General features: G+C 45.1%; 2 protein-coding genes across 7 annotated transcripts in view; one reads left to right on the top strand and one right to left on the bottom strand.

Moving 5' to 3' along the window:
• METTL6 (methyltransferase 6, tRNA N3-cytidine) overlaps positions 1 to 3,774 on the bottom strand; it is a 20,346-nt gene extending 16,572 nt beyond the window's left edge. For 4 of the 6 annotated variants that reach the window (XM_079947429.1, XM_079947424.1, XM_079947427.1 and 1 more), the window contains exon 1: positions 2,659 to 2,748. The gene's annotated coding sequence lies outside the window, so the exon portion shown is untranslated. Of the gene's footprint in view, positions 1 to 564; positions 680 to 2,658; positions 2,749 to 3,741 lie in introns of those variants that run through there. The other 2 variants (XM_079947426.1, XM_079947425.1) reach the window with 2 other exon arrangements.
• On the top strand, positions 2,792 to 16,410 carry EAF1 (ELL associated factor 1). Its single transcript, XM_079947442.1, has 6 exons — positions 2,792 to 2,926; positions 7,559 to 7,653; positions 8,934 to 9,070; positions 11,674 to 11,843; positions 14,991 to 15,209; positions 16,269 to 16,410. The coding sequence occupies exons 1-6, from the start codon at positions 2,824 to 2,826 to the stop codon at positions 16,313 to 16,315; spliced, it is 771 nt and encodes a 256-aa protein (XP_079803568.1). The 5' UTR covers positions 2,792 to 2,823; the 3' UTR covers positions 16,316 to 16,410.

Genomic DNA, 16,410 nt, shown 5'->3' with positions numbered 1-16,410 from the left:
CCTCCGGACAAGCTGGGCGAGGGGGCGCATAAAGATGTTAAAAAGCATCGGGGAGAGTATCGCACCCTGGGGCACTCCACACACCAAGGAGTGGCGGGATGACAATTCCCCCCAAGCGCCACCCTCTGTCCCCGACCAGAGAGAAACGAGCGCAGCCATTGAAGGACTGTGCCCTGGATCCCCACGTCGGGGATAATTTCATAACGCCTAATTTGTATCTTTCCAAATTGTCCATGATATTCGCTACGTTACAAGTGTTGTTAAAATCCTGCTAATGTTTTCATCTGCTTACAGTGGTCTCCTAGACCCATTCCCCAATTACAGCCCACTTCACAGGAAAACACATCCCTATTATAATCCCAAGCTGCTACGCTCGGCGCGGCTACCGAATCACTGAATCGTAGAATTGGAAGGGACCCGAAAGGGTCATCTAGTCTGACCCGCAGCAAGGCAGGCATTTCAACTAAAGCACCCATGACAGGGGGCCCAATTAGGCAGCTTCATTACAGTATTGCGTTTTTACCCCCCATCTCCTTGGGTGTTGAGTGCCACCCACCAACCTACCGTCAGGGGTCCAAATAGCGCTGCGGGCGGTCCCCGTCCCCCATAAAAGGACACAGAGCTGTAAGGGCGCAATATAATAATAATTTCTGAATCCTGTGGCACTCTGGACATGCTCAGAGGCTGCAACATTCCCCGAGCCGTAAGGGCGCAAAATAATAAGAATAATTTCCTAAGTCTGGGGCATTCTGGACATGCTCAGAGGCCGCGTCCCTCCCCGAGCCGTAAGGGCGCAAAATAATAAGAATAATTTCTGAAGCCCGTGGCGCTCTGGACATGCTCAGAGGCCGCGTCCCTCCCCGAGCCAAAAGGGCGCAAAATAATAAGAATAGTTTCCTAAGTCTGGGGCGTTCTGGACATGCTCAGAGGCCGTGTCCTTCCCCAAGCCGTAAGGGCGCAAAATAATAAGAATAATTTCCTAAGTCTGGGGCATTCTGGACATGCTCAGAGGCTGCAACATTCCCCGAGCCGTAAGGGCGCAAAATAATAAGAATAATTTCCTAAGTCTGGGGCATTCTGGACATGCTCAGAGGCCGGGTCCCTCCCCAAGCCATAAGGCGCAAAATAATAAGAATAATTTCTGAAGCCCGTGGCGCTCTGGACATGCTCAGAGGCCGCGTCCCTCCCCGAGCCGTAAGGCGCAAAATAATAAGAATAATTTCCTAAGTCTGGGGCATTCTGGACATGCTCAGAGGCCGGGTCCTTCCCCAAGCCGTAAGGGCGCAAAATAATAAGAATAATTTCCTAAGTCTGGGGCATTCTGGACATGCTCAGAGGCCGCGTCCCTCCCCGAGCCGTAAGGGCGCAAAATAATAAGAATAATTTCTGAAGCCCGTGGCGCTCTGGACATGCTCAGAGGCCGCGTCCCTCCCCGAGCCAAAAGGGCGCAAAATAATAAGAATAGTTTCCTAAGTCTGGGGCGTTCTGGACATGCTCAGAGGCCGTGTCCTTCCCCAAGCCGTAAGGGCGCAAAATAATAAGAATAATTTCCTAAGTCTGGGGCATTCTGGACATGCTCAGAGGCTGCAACATTCCCCGAGCCGTAAGGGCGCAAAATAATAAGAATAATTTCCTAAGTCTGGGGCATTCTGGACATGCTCAGAGGCCGGGTCCCTCCCCAAGCCATAAGGCGCAAAATAATAAGAATAATTTCTGAAGCCCGTGGCGCTCTGGACATGCTCAGAGGCCGCGTCCCTCCCCGAGCCGTAAGGCGCAAAATAATAAGAATAATTTCCTAAGTCTGGGGCATTCTGGACATGCTCAGAGGCCGGGTCCTTCCCCAAGCCGTAAGGGCGCAAAATAATAAGAATAATTTCCTAAGTCTGGGGCATTCTGGACATGCTCAGAGGCCGGGTCCCTCCCCAAGCCATAAGGCGCAAAATAATAAGAATAATTTCTGAAGCCCGTGGCGCTCTGGACATGCTCAGAGGCCGCGTCCCTCCCCGAGCCGTAAGGCGCAAAATAATAAGAATAATTTCCTAAGTCTGGGGCATTCTGGACATGCTCAGAGGCCGGGTCCTTCCCCAAGCCGTAAGGGCGCAAAATAATAAGAATAATTTCCTAAGTCTGGGGCATTCTGGACATGCTCAGAGGCCGCGTCCCTCCCCGAGCCGTAAGGCGCAAAATAATAAGAATAATTTCTGAATCCTGTGGCACTCTGGACATGCTCAGAGGCCGCGTCCCTCCCCGAGCCGTAAGGCGCAAAATAATAAGAATAATTTCTGAATCCTGTGGCACTCTGGACATGCTCAGAGGCTGCAACATTCCCCAAGCCGTAAGGGCGCAAAATAATAAGAATAATTTCCTAAGTCTGGGGCATTCTGGACATGCTCAGAGGCCGCGTCCCTCCCCGAGCCAAAAGGGCGCAAAATAATAAGAATAATTTCCTAAGTCTGCGGCGCTCTGGACGTGCTCAGAGGCCGCGTTTCTCCCCGGGCCGTAAGGGCGTAAAATAATAATTTCCTAAGTCCGCGGCGCTCTGGACATGCTCAGAGGCCGCGTTCCTCCTTTTCCCCTCCCTGCTAAGCGTCTCTCGGGGGCTTCGGCGGCCACGAGGGAGCGCGGCCTGTGCTGGGCCTAGCGGCGGCTGAGGCCTACCTGCTCTCTCCCCTCAGGCGCGGAGCGCTTTCCCGGTCACACGCCGCCGCCGCAGCCCGGAAGAGGGAGAGAGCAGGAGGAGAAGCCGCGAAAGGGCCCGGGCGGGCCTGGTCGTCGTTGTTGCCGGCGAAGGAGCCGCCGCGGTTGCTTTTTCGCTCGGCGGCCATGAACGGCTCGGCGAACCCGCTGCTGGACAAGGACGAGCACCCGCTGCAGCTGGGCGAGAGCTTCGAGAGGCACCCCAAGGCCTCCTTCCACACCATCCGCTGTGAGTAAGGGGGCGCCGGGGGGAGGGAGGGACGGTCGCCCAAAGCCCCCCCGGGCCCGAGGGAAGCAGCTCCTGAGGGGAAAAGGAGGCCTACTCGCGAGCAAGCGCCCACGGGGCCCACTCCGGGGGAAGCGAGGGGGAGCCTGAGGGGAAATGGCGGCCAGGGGGGCTTCGCGCTAGTGTAGGGGGCTGAGGGTCGAGGGTATAGGCCGGTATACTCCACTCTCTTGCGGGCCCCCAGAAAATTTAAAGGGAAAAAACACCCTGCATGTACATTTCCAAAATATAAGATTAAAAAAAAAAATTAAACCTATATACATCGTTTTGTGTTGTGTATTCTCCTATGATATAAGTAATGGGCCCCGCCTGCTAGCCTGCCCCCTAAAACATCACTCACTGGTTTGCTCATTTTTATATATAGGGTCCCCACATTTTGCATGGACTGCTTGCATGGCAACATGTGCAAATGGCTTAATAATAATAATAATTTTTATTTATACTCCGCCCTCCCCGGCCAGAGCCGGGCTCAGGGCTGCTAACACCAATAAAATTACAATAAAAACATAATTTCAAAGGCTTTATTGTCACTTGTACAACTTGTGTACAGTGAGATTACACTGTTAATTAAGGGGGGGGGAACGACCCAGTTGTGGAGGGGGCTGAGGGTCGAGGGTATAGGCCAGTATACTCAGTGTCGGACTTACGTATAAGCTAAATTAGCTTGGGCCCCCCTCTCTTGCGGGCCCCCCAAAAAATTAAAGGAAAAAAAACACCCTGGATGTACATTTCGAAAATATAAGATAAAACCTACATACAGCAACAGTGTTTTGTGTTGTGTATTCTCCTATGATGTAAGTAATGAGCCCCGCCTGATCCCTAAAACATCACTGGTTTGCTCATTTCTATATATAGGCTCCCCACATTCTGCATGGACTGGTTGCATGGCAACATGTGCAAATGGCTTGATGATGATGATGATGATACAGTGGTACCTCAGGATGTGAATGGGATCCGTTCCGGAGCCCCGTTCGCATCCAGAAGCAAACGTAAGGAGCGATAGCACGTCTGCGCATGCGCACATTGCTTTTTGCCGCTTCCGCGCATGCGCGCGACATCATTTTGAGTGTATGCGCGAGCAGCGAAACCCCGCTCTCTGTTACTTCCGGGTTGCCACGGAGCGCAACTTGAATGCGCTCAACATGAAGCAAATTCAACCCGAGGTATGACTGTAATAATAATATTTATACCCCGCTCTCCCTGGCCAGAGCCGGGCTCAGGACGGCTAACACCAATAAAATTACAATAAAAACATAATTAAGGGGGGGGGACAACCCAATTTAAAATATGGGTTAAAATACAATTTAAAATGCAGCCTCATTTTAAAAGTAGCCCATAGATCAAAACCATAAGGGGAGGGAAACATAAGGGTCAGACTTATGTCTTGCAGGCCCTACGGAAAGATGTCAAGTCCCGCAGGGCCCTAGTCTCTTGTGGCAGAGAGTTCCACCAAGTCGGGACCAGTACTGAAAAGGCCCTGGCCCTTGTTGAGACCAATCTAACCACCTTGCGACTTGGGACCTCCAAAGTGTTGTCATTGTGGACCTTAAGGTCCTCTGCGGGACATACCAGGAGAGGCTGTCCCATAGGTATGTGGGTCCTAGGCCACATAGCGCTTTAAAGATACCTATCAGGTCCATAAATTACCACATAGCATATAAAAGGTAAAGGTAAAGGTACCCCTGCCCGTACGGGCCAGTCTTGACAGACTCTGGGGTTGTGCGCCCATCTCACTTAAGAGGCCAGGGGCCAGCGCTGTCCGGAGACACTTCCGGGTCACGTGGCCAGCGTGACATCGCTGCTCTGGCGAGCCAGAGCCGCACACGGAAACGCCGTTTACCTTCCCGCTGGTAAGCGGTCCCTATTTATCTACTTGCACCCGGAGGTGCTTTCGAACTGCTAGGTTGGCAGGCGCTGGGACCGAGCAGCGGGAGCGCACCCCGCCGCAGGGATTCGAACTGCTGACCTTTTGATCGGCAAGCCCTAGGCGCTGAGGCTTTAACCCACAGCGCCACCTGCGTCCCAACATAGCATATATTCAAAAAAAATCAAAAAAAAAAATCCGGTCCTCAGTATACTGGATGATATTTATTATTATTAATAATAATTTTGTTATTTATATTGCGTTTCCCCAGCCACTCTGGGCAGCTTGCAACATATCTAAAAATGTAACAGAAACATCCATCCTTGAAAACTTCCCCAAACCAGGTTGCTTTCAGTTGTCTTCTAGAAGTCAGATAGTTGTTTCCTTGACATCAGAAGGGAGGGCGTTTCAAGGTGGTAGTAGTAGTAGTAGTAGTAGTAATAGCAACAATATAAATAATCCCCTGAATTTGGTGGAGTCAAACAACAACAACAATCCACTAAATTTGGTGGGGTCGTACAGTAACAATAACAACAACAATCTAAATAATCCACTGAATTTGGTGGGGTTGACCTTCTCAGTACTAGGCATGCGCAGGATTGCACCATAAAGTGGTTTTGGAAGTTCAGAAAAACAATCTCAGCATCTCCTCCTCCATCTCCCTGTTTTCAGTTGTCAGTATTTCTGTTCTGTTTCTTAACTGGTCCGGGTCTTTCTGTGCCCTTAAGAGCAGCTGCTCGGCCAGAAAAGCATCAAAAGAAGCTTTTCTCCATAAGGAACTGCATAACTTTTAGAAGACATCTGAAGGCAGCCCTGTATCTGGAAGTTTTTAATGTTTGATGTTTTACTATGTTTTACTATATATGCTGTAAGCCGCCCAGAGTGACTGGGGAACCCCAGTCAGATGGTCAGAGTATAAATAATAAAATTATTATTAGTATTAAGGAGTTGCAGTTGCAGGAGAAATACTCGCCTGCTAAATTTCTGTATGTGTGTGTGTTAGGGTCACAGGCATCCAGGAAATAAATAAAAATACTTAACTAAAAGTAGAAATTGTAGAAGGATTTTGACAGCTTTTTCTTAGAGCACGTGGGGTCAAAAGAAAGTGATTTGCAACAACTGTTGTTGAGACATTTTGTTCCTAAGCTGCTAGACTAGTGTTTCCCAAACATGGATCTCCTGCTGTTTTTGAACTACAATTCCCACCATCCCTGACCACTGGTCCTGCTAGCTAGGGATGATAGGAGTTGTAGTCCAAAAACTGCTGGAGACCCAATTTGGGAAACACTGCTAGACAGAGTTAGACAGAAGTTGATGACAGGTGGGTGTCCTGTCCCCCCAAAAACATATATCCTGGTTACGGCCATGGTCACAGGGGCAACAAACTGGTAGTCCCTACTTCTTGCTGGGGGCAGAGTTAACTGTCTTTCTTACTCTTTTTACACATATTGTTTGTTGGCCGTAGCATGGCTAGAACACAAACCCTTCCTATAACTGTTCCTTCGAAGTTTGAGATGCAGACACCAGGAGGGAAAGCTTCCTATGTTCTAGAACTGAACACAACTCCTGAGTAATTGCTATGGAATCAAACAGTTGTTAAATGGGCCGAGACAGGAGCAAGTTAAGAAGCTGGCAACCCTTTCTATGCACAATCGGGGACAGATTCGGATTGGGCCAGTTGCCTGTGGTCAAAGCCTATTTACTCTCCTCTGTGCCCCATGATGAATGCTTGGGAAGGTTGCCAGCTATTTCTGCAGACAATAGGGTATGTGTCCTTAATAGGAGGCACAGCGAGCAACCAGGGGTTGCCAACTCTTTCTGCTGTTAACAGTAGGTTGCAAAGATCAGGGCATCGCGTTTTTTCCATACCGTGAAATGCTTCAGCTGATGATTTCTGCACATCAAGCTGTGTTAGAAGTACAGGCCAGGCCTTTGCCTTTCATTTAAGTTGGGAACCCTACAAGCAGATGTTAAAAAGCACAGAGCCTTTGTCAGTTAAAAAATACTATTTTTTCTTAGCCAGAGGAATCTTGCTAGCAGGTTTTTAACAGCATTTCCAAAATAATGCAGAGATTGATAATGGATACATCTTTTTCCAGCCGTGAAACATGCAGCAGGTTGTAATTTGCCTGCTTGGTTTGGACCACTTGTTGGTTGCCCAAAGTAAGTAGGTAGTGCTATTCCCCCACTTTTTTTTACTGGTTCTGTTACAGTAGCAACTTTTTTGACGTGAATAAATTAAGTAATTGAAGCTTCCTAGCATATCACATTACTGTTGAAAGAGACAAGAGGCAGGGACTATAAAACAGCCAGAGCTATTTGATTTCTTTAACAGCAGACAGGATGCTTGAAAAGCTACTTTTGAAGTTTGGAAGGTTTATTTAAAAGTGTGTTACAGCATGATTATTTGCTGCTGGGTGGGTGGAGAATTAAAAGTTTCTTGGGGCACCAGCAAAAGGGAGCTTTGTAGATTATGCAAAATGACTGGGGAGGGGGAAACTTTTAACAAAATAAAGTATTCTGATGCAGTAACTGTTGGGGTTTTCTAAAGCTTTTAAGCTAACCTTCACGGTTCCCTTATTCCCTTTATATCCACCACAATAATACATTTCATCAGTAATAGCAAAGAGGGAGTGAATTTGTCCCAGATGGCTGTTAATCAGGAAACCTTTAAAGTCCAATAGATATTTAATACTAACTATTCTCTCTAGATGACTTCAAACCAGCATCTATTGATACATCTTGTGAAGGGGAGCTTCAAGTTGGCAAAGGAGACGAAGTCACAATTACGTTACCACACATCCCAGTAAGTTTATTGTGTGTCCCATTTTTGCTCCTTCTTCCCCCAGCTATGCTTTTTTGCACTGAACTATTGAATTTGTGGCCCAGAAGAAAACTGTATGCATTTTTCAAAAGAACCTGGTAACAGCTAGTGGTGATTTAATAGAAGATGCTAACTTTACCTGTTCTGTGTTGCCTTATCTAACACCAATAATGTAGTGTGTCTGGGATGTGAGTATATATCTATTCTAAAATTTTGTGTGTGTGTGCGCACGTTTCTATTCCCCTCCTCTCCCCAGATAGCCTCTTTCTATTTAGATTTTAGTTCTACAATTGTGGACCCCTTCTTTCATAGCCTATGTTTATTATTTTAGTTCTAGGTAAACTTCAGCGTATGCCTGGAACCTGCATTTGAAAGTCTCTTCTGACTGAGTTTTATAGAATGTTCTTTTACATATACAGTGGTACCTCAGGTTAAGAACTGATTTCGTTCTGGAGGTCTGTTCTTAACCTGAAACTGCCCTTAACCTGAGGTACCACTTTAGCTAATGGGGCCTCCCGCTGCCACCGCTGCATGATTTCTGTTCTCATCCTGAAGCAAAGTTCTTAACCCAAGGTAATATTTCTGGGTTAGCGGAGTCTATAACCTGAAGCGTATGTAACCTGAGGTACCACTGTATGTGCTTAGGTCATTGCCTTTAAAAATGCAGGTCACCACTGGATATAAAGGATATACTGATCTTATATATGAATTGCTTCAGGTGATAGTTCTACCTATAGGCACTGCTAGAGCTCTATTTTCTCTTTGACTCCTTACTGTACTACCAAGAAGTATCCTGAAGCCTAAAACAAAAAATCTGCAAGACTGCACATTTTGCAAAGAAGCATAAAGAGGGATGTTAAATATGCAGGCATTTGTTTTTCCTTACATCTATACAGTGGTACCTTGGGTTACATACGCTTCAGGTTACAGACTCCGCTAACCCAGAAATCGGGCTCTGGCGGCGCGACGGCAGCAGGAGGCCCCATTAGCTAAAGTGGTGCTTCAGGTTAAGAACAGTTTCAGGTTAAGAACGGACCTCCGGAACGAATTAAGTACTTAACCCGAGGTACCACTGTAAAGGCAAACTGTTGGAGTGCAGTTCAGTGACCACGTATTCAGAGGTAGCTTATTAAAGCATCCAAATGCAGCCTTGATGATGAGTGACTAGATATGGCATTTTAGTTAAGGAGTCAGTTTTTCTTGGCATGAGCTTGTGCACTTGTTTGGACTTCAGGGTAATCTCTGCTTTTCTTGACAACCAGGGTTCTACTCCTCCAATGACGGTGTTCAAAGGAAATAAAAGACCATACCAAAAGGACTGCGTACTTATTATCAATCACGATACTGGGGAATATGTGCTTGAAAAGCTAAGCAGCAGCATTCAAGTCAAGAAGACAAGGTAAAAACGGTTGGCACAAACCCACAGGGCTGCTTCTAATTTGGAGAAAACAACACACAGCATAGCCCTATCTCACACTGCAGGTGGCATATTTCAAACCCTTGGCTATGATTTCTTTTCTTTTTTAACATAATATTTTGATGAGTATATATTACAGTATATACATGGTGATTGTTTGTTATTTAGTGGTATATAAATAAAATGCATATATAAATAAAATGGAACACCAGCATCTCAGAGAGAAGGCAAGAACCCTGGTTTCTGACTTGTACAAGGAAATTTTAAACCTGGAAAATACTCCTCTGCTCTAGAGGTAGGCAGTTTGTTAAGGGTGCTCCGAGTTGTTGTTGTTTAGTCGTTTAGTCGTGTCCGACTCTTCATGACCCCATGGACCAGAGCACGCCAGGCACTCCTGTCTTCCACTGCCTCCCGCAGTTTGGTCAAACTCATGCTGGTAGCTTCGAGAACACTATCCAACCATCTCGTCCTCTGTTGCCCCCTTCTCCTTGTGCCCTCCATCTTTCCCAACATCAGGGTCTTTTCCAGGGAGTCTTCTCTTCTCATGAGGTGGCCAAAGTATTGGAGCCTCAGCTTCAGGATCTGTCCTTCCAGTGAGCACTCAGGGCTGATTTCCTTCAGAATGGATAGGTTTGATCTTCTTGCAGTCCATGGGACTCTCAAGAGTCTCCTCCAGCACCAGAATTCAAAAGCATCAATTCTCCGAGTTGTTAGGAGACCCCTATTCTCCTCACTGAGGTACAGCTCTCAAGGGTTTCCTGGGAAGATCGATTGACTGTGAAACCACTCTGAGAACTGTAGCTGTGTGAGGGGAACAGGGGTCTAATATCCGTCAGCACTCTTAACAAACTAGGATTCTTTGAGGAAAGCCTTGACTTTGAAGTGGTATGATACTGCTTTAAATGTATAGTCCATATGAGATCCAATGCAGTTACAGTGGTACCTCGGGTTAAGAACTTAATTCATTCCAGAGGTCCGTTCTTAACCTGAAACTGTTCTTAACCTGAAGCACCACTTTAGCTAATGGGGCCTCCCGCTGCTCCCGAACCGCCGGAGCACGATTTCTGTTTCTCATCCTGAAGCACTATTTCTGGGTCAGCAGAGTGTATAACCTGAAGCGTATGCAGCCAGAAGAGTATGTAACCCGACGTACCACTGTACTGTTCTGGAAAACAAATGAAAGTAATTCCTTTCTTACTTTAGTGTGACACACACACATGGCAGAAACCTACCAATTAATAGACAGCCGTGGGAAAAGCCGTGGGTTTTTTAAAATCAGTTTTTACTAATTTTACTAATTAATTAAAAAAAAACTGCAGCTTTGTTTTGAAACGAAATACTGTAGAAGGTAGGGAGCACACTTCAAAAGCCAAGAAAAGAACAGGGAGGGAGGAATTCTGATCAGATACGGGAATTGATCACGTGTTGAGGGCTACTGAAAATGAAGTGTGGGCTGGAGCTCTATTTTTTTAAAAAACCAGTGCCATATTTATTGAGTTTATTAACAAACAACATACCCAAGGACAAAAGGAATATATTTTTGTATATAACCGCAGGCGCAAGAATACTTATGGCAAAATCTTGTAAAACAGGAAAAGTACCACAAATGACTGAATGGCAAGTTAAGATTTGTGAGTTTGCCGAGATGGCAAAAATGACTGCAGCAATCAGGGGCTGCTGCAATCAAAAATTCTATACAGAATGGGAATGCATAGGGGAATACATGAAGAAATATGGTGTTAAAGCAGAACTCTTAATAGGCAATTGTTAAGCGTGTAAGGACAAAAGAAGTCATTATAATTTAACAGTTTTCATGTTATTCTATTTTATTAAAGCAACTAGAAAAATATGTTAGGATGGGAAGATCTCACACAGGTGAAGGGAAGCAGTGGGGGGGGGAGAGGGTTAGGTTGAATTTGGGAAATAAAATATGGGACAGCAAAGGATATAATAGATTCTTATAGAGTAGTAATATATTGTAACCAGAATAGAAGTTCAAAAGGGGTAGTAAATGTATTTTTAATATTTTCATTATTGTAATAGTTATTATTTCTTATCGGTAGATGGCAATGTTAATTTAGGCTTCTTCGTTTTGCTGTCTGTATGATTTTCTTAAGTCAATTTTTAAAAAATGAAGCGTGGGCTGCAAGTTGCCTACCTGTGATATATACAATCCTCAAAGTGGTACAGTCTAAGAAAGACCCATGTCATTTGCTATTGCTACATATTTGAATTTGGTCCATTCTGTAGATAGGGGGGCCTTTAGAAATTAGTAGATGCAAATGTTACATCCGGACAGTGTTTCGTTTTGTTTCTTCACTTTTTAAAGGACCATTTATTTCCTTGGTAGATTTGAGCAAGTGCTTAGGTCTCATTCTCTCCCTGAAAGTGCTGACATATATACAGGTCTTAAATTTGCTTGGATCGTACAGTTACTGATTTTACACAATCCTGATAGAATTTGGGGTTTTTCAGACATTTTGGAAAGGATGGAAGAGGGTGAGGGGGAGAGAGGGAGTTGAGAAGATGCATAGGTGTTGTGTTTGAGGTGTCATTGTATCTGTGTGCTCAAAATCCTGTTTCAGAGCTGAAGGCAGCAGCAAAATTCAGGCGCGGATAGAACAGCAATCGGCCCGAGCCTCACAACCTTCTTCTACCCAGTTCAGAGCTCCTACAAAACCAGCAGCGGGTCCCAAGACCTCCCCACTGAAAGACATTCCTTCCCCAGAGCCTCAGCTGGATGACATTAAGAGAGGTATGGTTTTGTAACTTCACGGTAAAAATACTTGAGAATTCTCAATGGATTTGCTGTGAATCCAGTTTTCCTTATTCTTTGTGTCCCATTTCAGACAGATTTGTGGAAATTGATTTGTTTCTCACTCTGAATAATGTGGCAGCATCCACAGTAGACCTTACCGCAGCAATTTCTTTTTAGCTAAAAATTAGCGGCAGGGGGCCTCACTCCAAAGTGGCGAGGCCAAAGTTGCATTTCTTAGTCTACAGAACTTTGAAGTCCTTGCATAAAGTAGGTGAAGGTGGGTCCAGTGATTTCTCTTCTGTTTGTCGAGAGAATAACTGGGTTACATGTTCTGCACTGGTTTAAAAATGATCATCTAGCTTTTTAAAATATGCTTCGTGTAAAGTTAATTCTGCAAAAAGTTGAAAAGGCACTGAACTTCAGTTGTGTCTGAAAGAAGGTATAAAAAGTCTTTCAAAACTCAAAAGCTTGGTAGAATATTGACAATAAAACGATCGCTGTATGTTTGCCCCTAAATAGTAGCCTTCCAAATAAAATTTTCTGCTGTTGTCATGAATCATCACCTATATTTCAGAGGTTTAAAAAAACAAATAAAAATGCTAATTTATTGTACTGGTTTCACCCAAAATATTTAGCAGCGCAATGAAGCTTCTGTTACTGATTTGCCTATCTAGGAACAAATATTGTCAGTGTGAAACTAGTGGCCAGGCCATGGTAAAATCTAAGTCTCATTAGTATTTCGGGTCAATCGGCATTTCCAAAGACAAGCCCTTCTTAGTAAGCCAGTTTAAGTGCTCAGAGCAAAACAAAATGCAGTTCACTCTTATTTGAACTGCAGACAGTGGAAAAAGTATATAATCCTATTTTAGACTCCCCATTACATAAGAATTCAGATTCCCTGATACACTGGAGTATTTGTCAGAGTAAAACAATTAGGTAAGTAGTCGACAGATCTGTTAGAATCCTGTAGAAATGTGACTTGAAATACTTGCCTAGTCCATCTTTTTGCAGTGAAGGGAAAGAGCTATCATGTGTAATACATTTCTTTTTTAATATATTTTTCTAATCAGTGGTTGGCAGACTACCATATTCTGGTATATCCCTACATTTTTTAAAAAAAAAATGCATTTTTTTGTTAACTGCTCTTCATTAAAAAGATTCCAAGGTAGTGTGCAAAGGTGTAAATAAAACCTTTACATATATACATAAATACAAAAATAAAGCTAATAAATAAGATTTGTATAAACAATTTACAGCACAAGCAGGTTAATTAAACATTATGACTAAGGCAGTAATCCTAAAGGCAGCAATCTTATAATAATAGTAATAACAATAATTTATTATTTATACCCCGCCCATCTGGCTGGGTTTCCCCAGCCACTCTGGGCGGCTTCCAACAAAATATTAAAATACAGTGGTCTGTTAAACATTAAAAGCTTCCCTAAACAGGGCTGCCTTCAGATGTCTTCTAAAAGTCTTGTAGTTGTTCTTCTCTTTGACATCTGATGGGAGGGCGTTCCACATGGTGGGTGCCACTACCGAGAAGGCCCTCGGGCAGAACGATGGAGGTGGAGACGCTCCTTCAGGTATACTGGACCGAGGCCGTTTAGGGCTTTAAAGGACAGCACCAACACTTTAATTGTGCTCGGAAACGTACTGAGAGCCAATGTAGGTCTTTCAAGACCGGTGTTACGTGGTCTTGGTGGCCGCTCCCAGTCACCAGTCTAGCTGCTGCATCCTGGATTAATTGTAGTTTCCTGGGCACCTTCAAAGGTAGCCCCACATAGAGCGCATTGCAGTAGGCCAAGCGAGAGATAACTAGAGCATGCACCACTCTGGCGAGACAGTCCGCGGGCAGATAGGGTCTCAGCCCGCGTACCAGATAGAGCTAGTAAACAGCTTCCCTGGACACAGAATTGACCCGCGCCTCCATGGACAGCTGTGAGTCCAAAATGACTCCCAGGCTGCGCACCTTGTCCTTCAGGGGCACAGTTACCCCATTCAGGACCAGGGAGTCCTCCACACCTGCCCGCCTCCTGTCCCTCAAAAACAGTACTTCTGTCTTGTCAGGATTCAACCTCAATCTGTTAGCTGCCATCCATCCTCCAACTGCCTCCAGACACACAGGACCTTCACCGCCTTCACTGGTTCTGATTTGAGAGAGAGGTAGAGCTGGGTATCATCCGCGTACTGATGAACACCCAGCCCAAACCCCCTGATGATCTCTCCCAGCAGTTGCGTGTAGATGTTGAAAAGCATGGGGGAGAGGACAGAACCCTAAGGCACCCCATAAGTGAGAGCCCAGCGGTCTGAACACTCATTTCCCCCCACCCCCACTTTCTGAACATGGCCCAGGAGGAAGGAGCGGAACCAATGTATAACAGTGCCCCCATTTCCCACCCCCTCTAGACAGTCCAGAAGGATGTTATGGTCGATGGTATCAAAATCCGCTGAGAGATCCAGCAGAACTAGGAAACAGCTCTCACCTTTGTCCCTAGCCTGCCGGAGATCATCGACCAGTGCGACCAAGGCAGTTTCTGTCCCATGAATCCCGACTGGAAGGGATCCAAATGGTCTTAGCCTCTCTTACCTGAGAGTAAGCCTCATGCAGTTCACTTGGACTTCTGCGTATACATGTCATCAAAAGTGCATGGGCAAACAGGAAACAGCTAGCACTGTGCTGAAAAAAATGCAATGTCTGTTTAGGGAGGGCATTCCAGAGTCAGGGAGTCACCACAGAAAAGGCCCTCTGTTAACCCATACCATATCTCTGCTAAAGTCAGTATTTGGAGAAAGGCCTTTACAGAAAATCTTCAGACAGGAGCTGCCTGATATGGGAAGAGGCACTCCCTCAGGTATTTGGTTCTTAAGGGCTTAAAGGTAAGATAAACATCTAAAATTGGGCCTGGAAGCAAATAGGCAGCAAACGTACTGCTGAAATAATGGTTGTGACATGTGTAAGTCCTTCGGTGCAAGGCAAAATGCTGGCAGCCACATTCTGCACCAAGATCTTCACAACATCTAAGATGCTTTTAGATTTTGGGGGACAGATCTCAACATTCTGCTATGGTTTGGTTTGGCTGTCTGCGTCGACGGCCCATGGAATCGTTTATTGACCTCCTTGCAAACGTCCCTTTGTTCCAGAGTTGAGAGCCGAGGTTGAAATAATTGAGCAGATGAGTAGCAGCAGCGGAAGCAGCTCGTCAGATTCAGAGAGCTCTTCTGGGAGTGATGATGAAACCTCGAGCAGCGATGGGAATGACGCTGCACACCCTTCCCCTTCCCAGCTGGGTAACAACAAGAACTCTGTTGCCAACGGAACCAGCAGGCCACAAGGAAGCAATCAGCTCATGAGCACGCTCAGTAAGTTTCTTGTCTTCTGCATGTCTTTATTACAGCACACGAGCTTTTTATGGGTCTAAATACACATTAGACACACAGGTGTGTAACTGAGACGCAGCGCTGGCTTTTAAAAGCGGCTTTGAGAAGGGGATGTGGTACTTAGCCCTTTCCTTTCTCATAATTTCCTTCTTTCTTTTTAAATTGCTCTCTCCTGAAGCTAGCATATCTGTTTTTTAAATAAAACATGGTGTCTGGTTCAGTTACATGTATGGGTGTGTATTTAGCCCACAGTTGAATGCAGATCATTCAGCGAGTGGTCAAGCATGATCTACACAGATGGAGGTCTTTGGGGTTTAACAAAATCAGGTTTGTTTCTGTTTCATTCATTCATGTTGTAAAGAGGCTTGCTTCCGAAGTCCCCTGGCAACCCATTGACTTTACTGAGCTGCATATTAGGGGTGTGAGTGGATAGAAATAAGCAGACTGCTTCCTGCCTCTTTTATGGTGCCCAAGTGCTGCTTTAAAAAAATAAATAAGGAAATGCTTAATAATAACAACTAAGAATTAACATAGATTTCATGGCCCCTCTCTGCAAATAGTGATATGATTTCGCAACTTGGCCTCATATGAACACAAAGCAGACTCGGTCTAAATTCTTCCAGCTGTGAATGAAACTGGTGCCAGCAGTTGCTGCAGAAAATGGGTGCTGCTGTTCCAGTCTGTCATCTGCTGGGCCAAGTCTGCGATGAGACAAATGAGCTTATTCTTCTTTAAATGTTAAACGCTACATGAAGCCAATAGTCAAGTACATTGAAAGCTACCAGTTTGCAGGGCAGATGAGTCACTGCCACCTCCAGACTCCTAGTGAATCTTAAGCCAGTGAATGCTGAGCAGAGGTCAATGACAGTGGCAGTCCTGTACATAAATTTTATTAAAATAAATATATTTATGATCTAGAATTAGTGTGTTTCAGCTTAACGCCCCTATTTTTCTCCCCAGTGTATTTGAGGTCAAATACAGCAATTTTTCAGTGTATATCACAGCCAACAAGTAATTCTAACTTCCTCTTTTTAAATACAGGGAATGACTTGCAGTTGAGTGAATCTGGAAGTGACAGTGATGATTAGAATGTGGTTTCTCCATTGGTTTTCTGTTGCAAATACGTGAAGATGTAAATCTCCTGAGGAGTAAGAATGATGCAAGTATAGAAGCCGGCTCACAG

The sequence above is a fragment of the Podarcis cretensis genome (assembly GCF_951804945.1).
Source record: "Podarcis cretensis genome assembly, chromosome: 12".
NCBI classification, from domain to species: domain Eukaryota; kingdom Metazoa; phylum Chordata; class Lepidosauria; order Squamata; family Lacertidae; genus Podarcis; species Podarcis cretensis.
The sequence above is the reverse complement of the archived record's forward strand: the minus strand, read 5'-3'. Positions and strand labels throughout refer to the sequence as shown.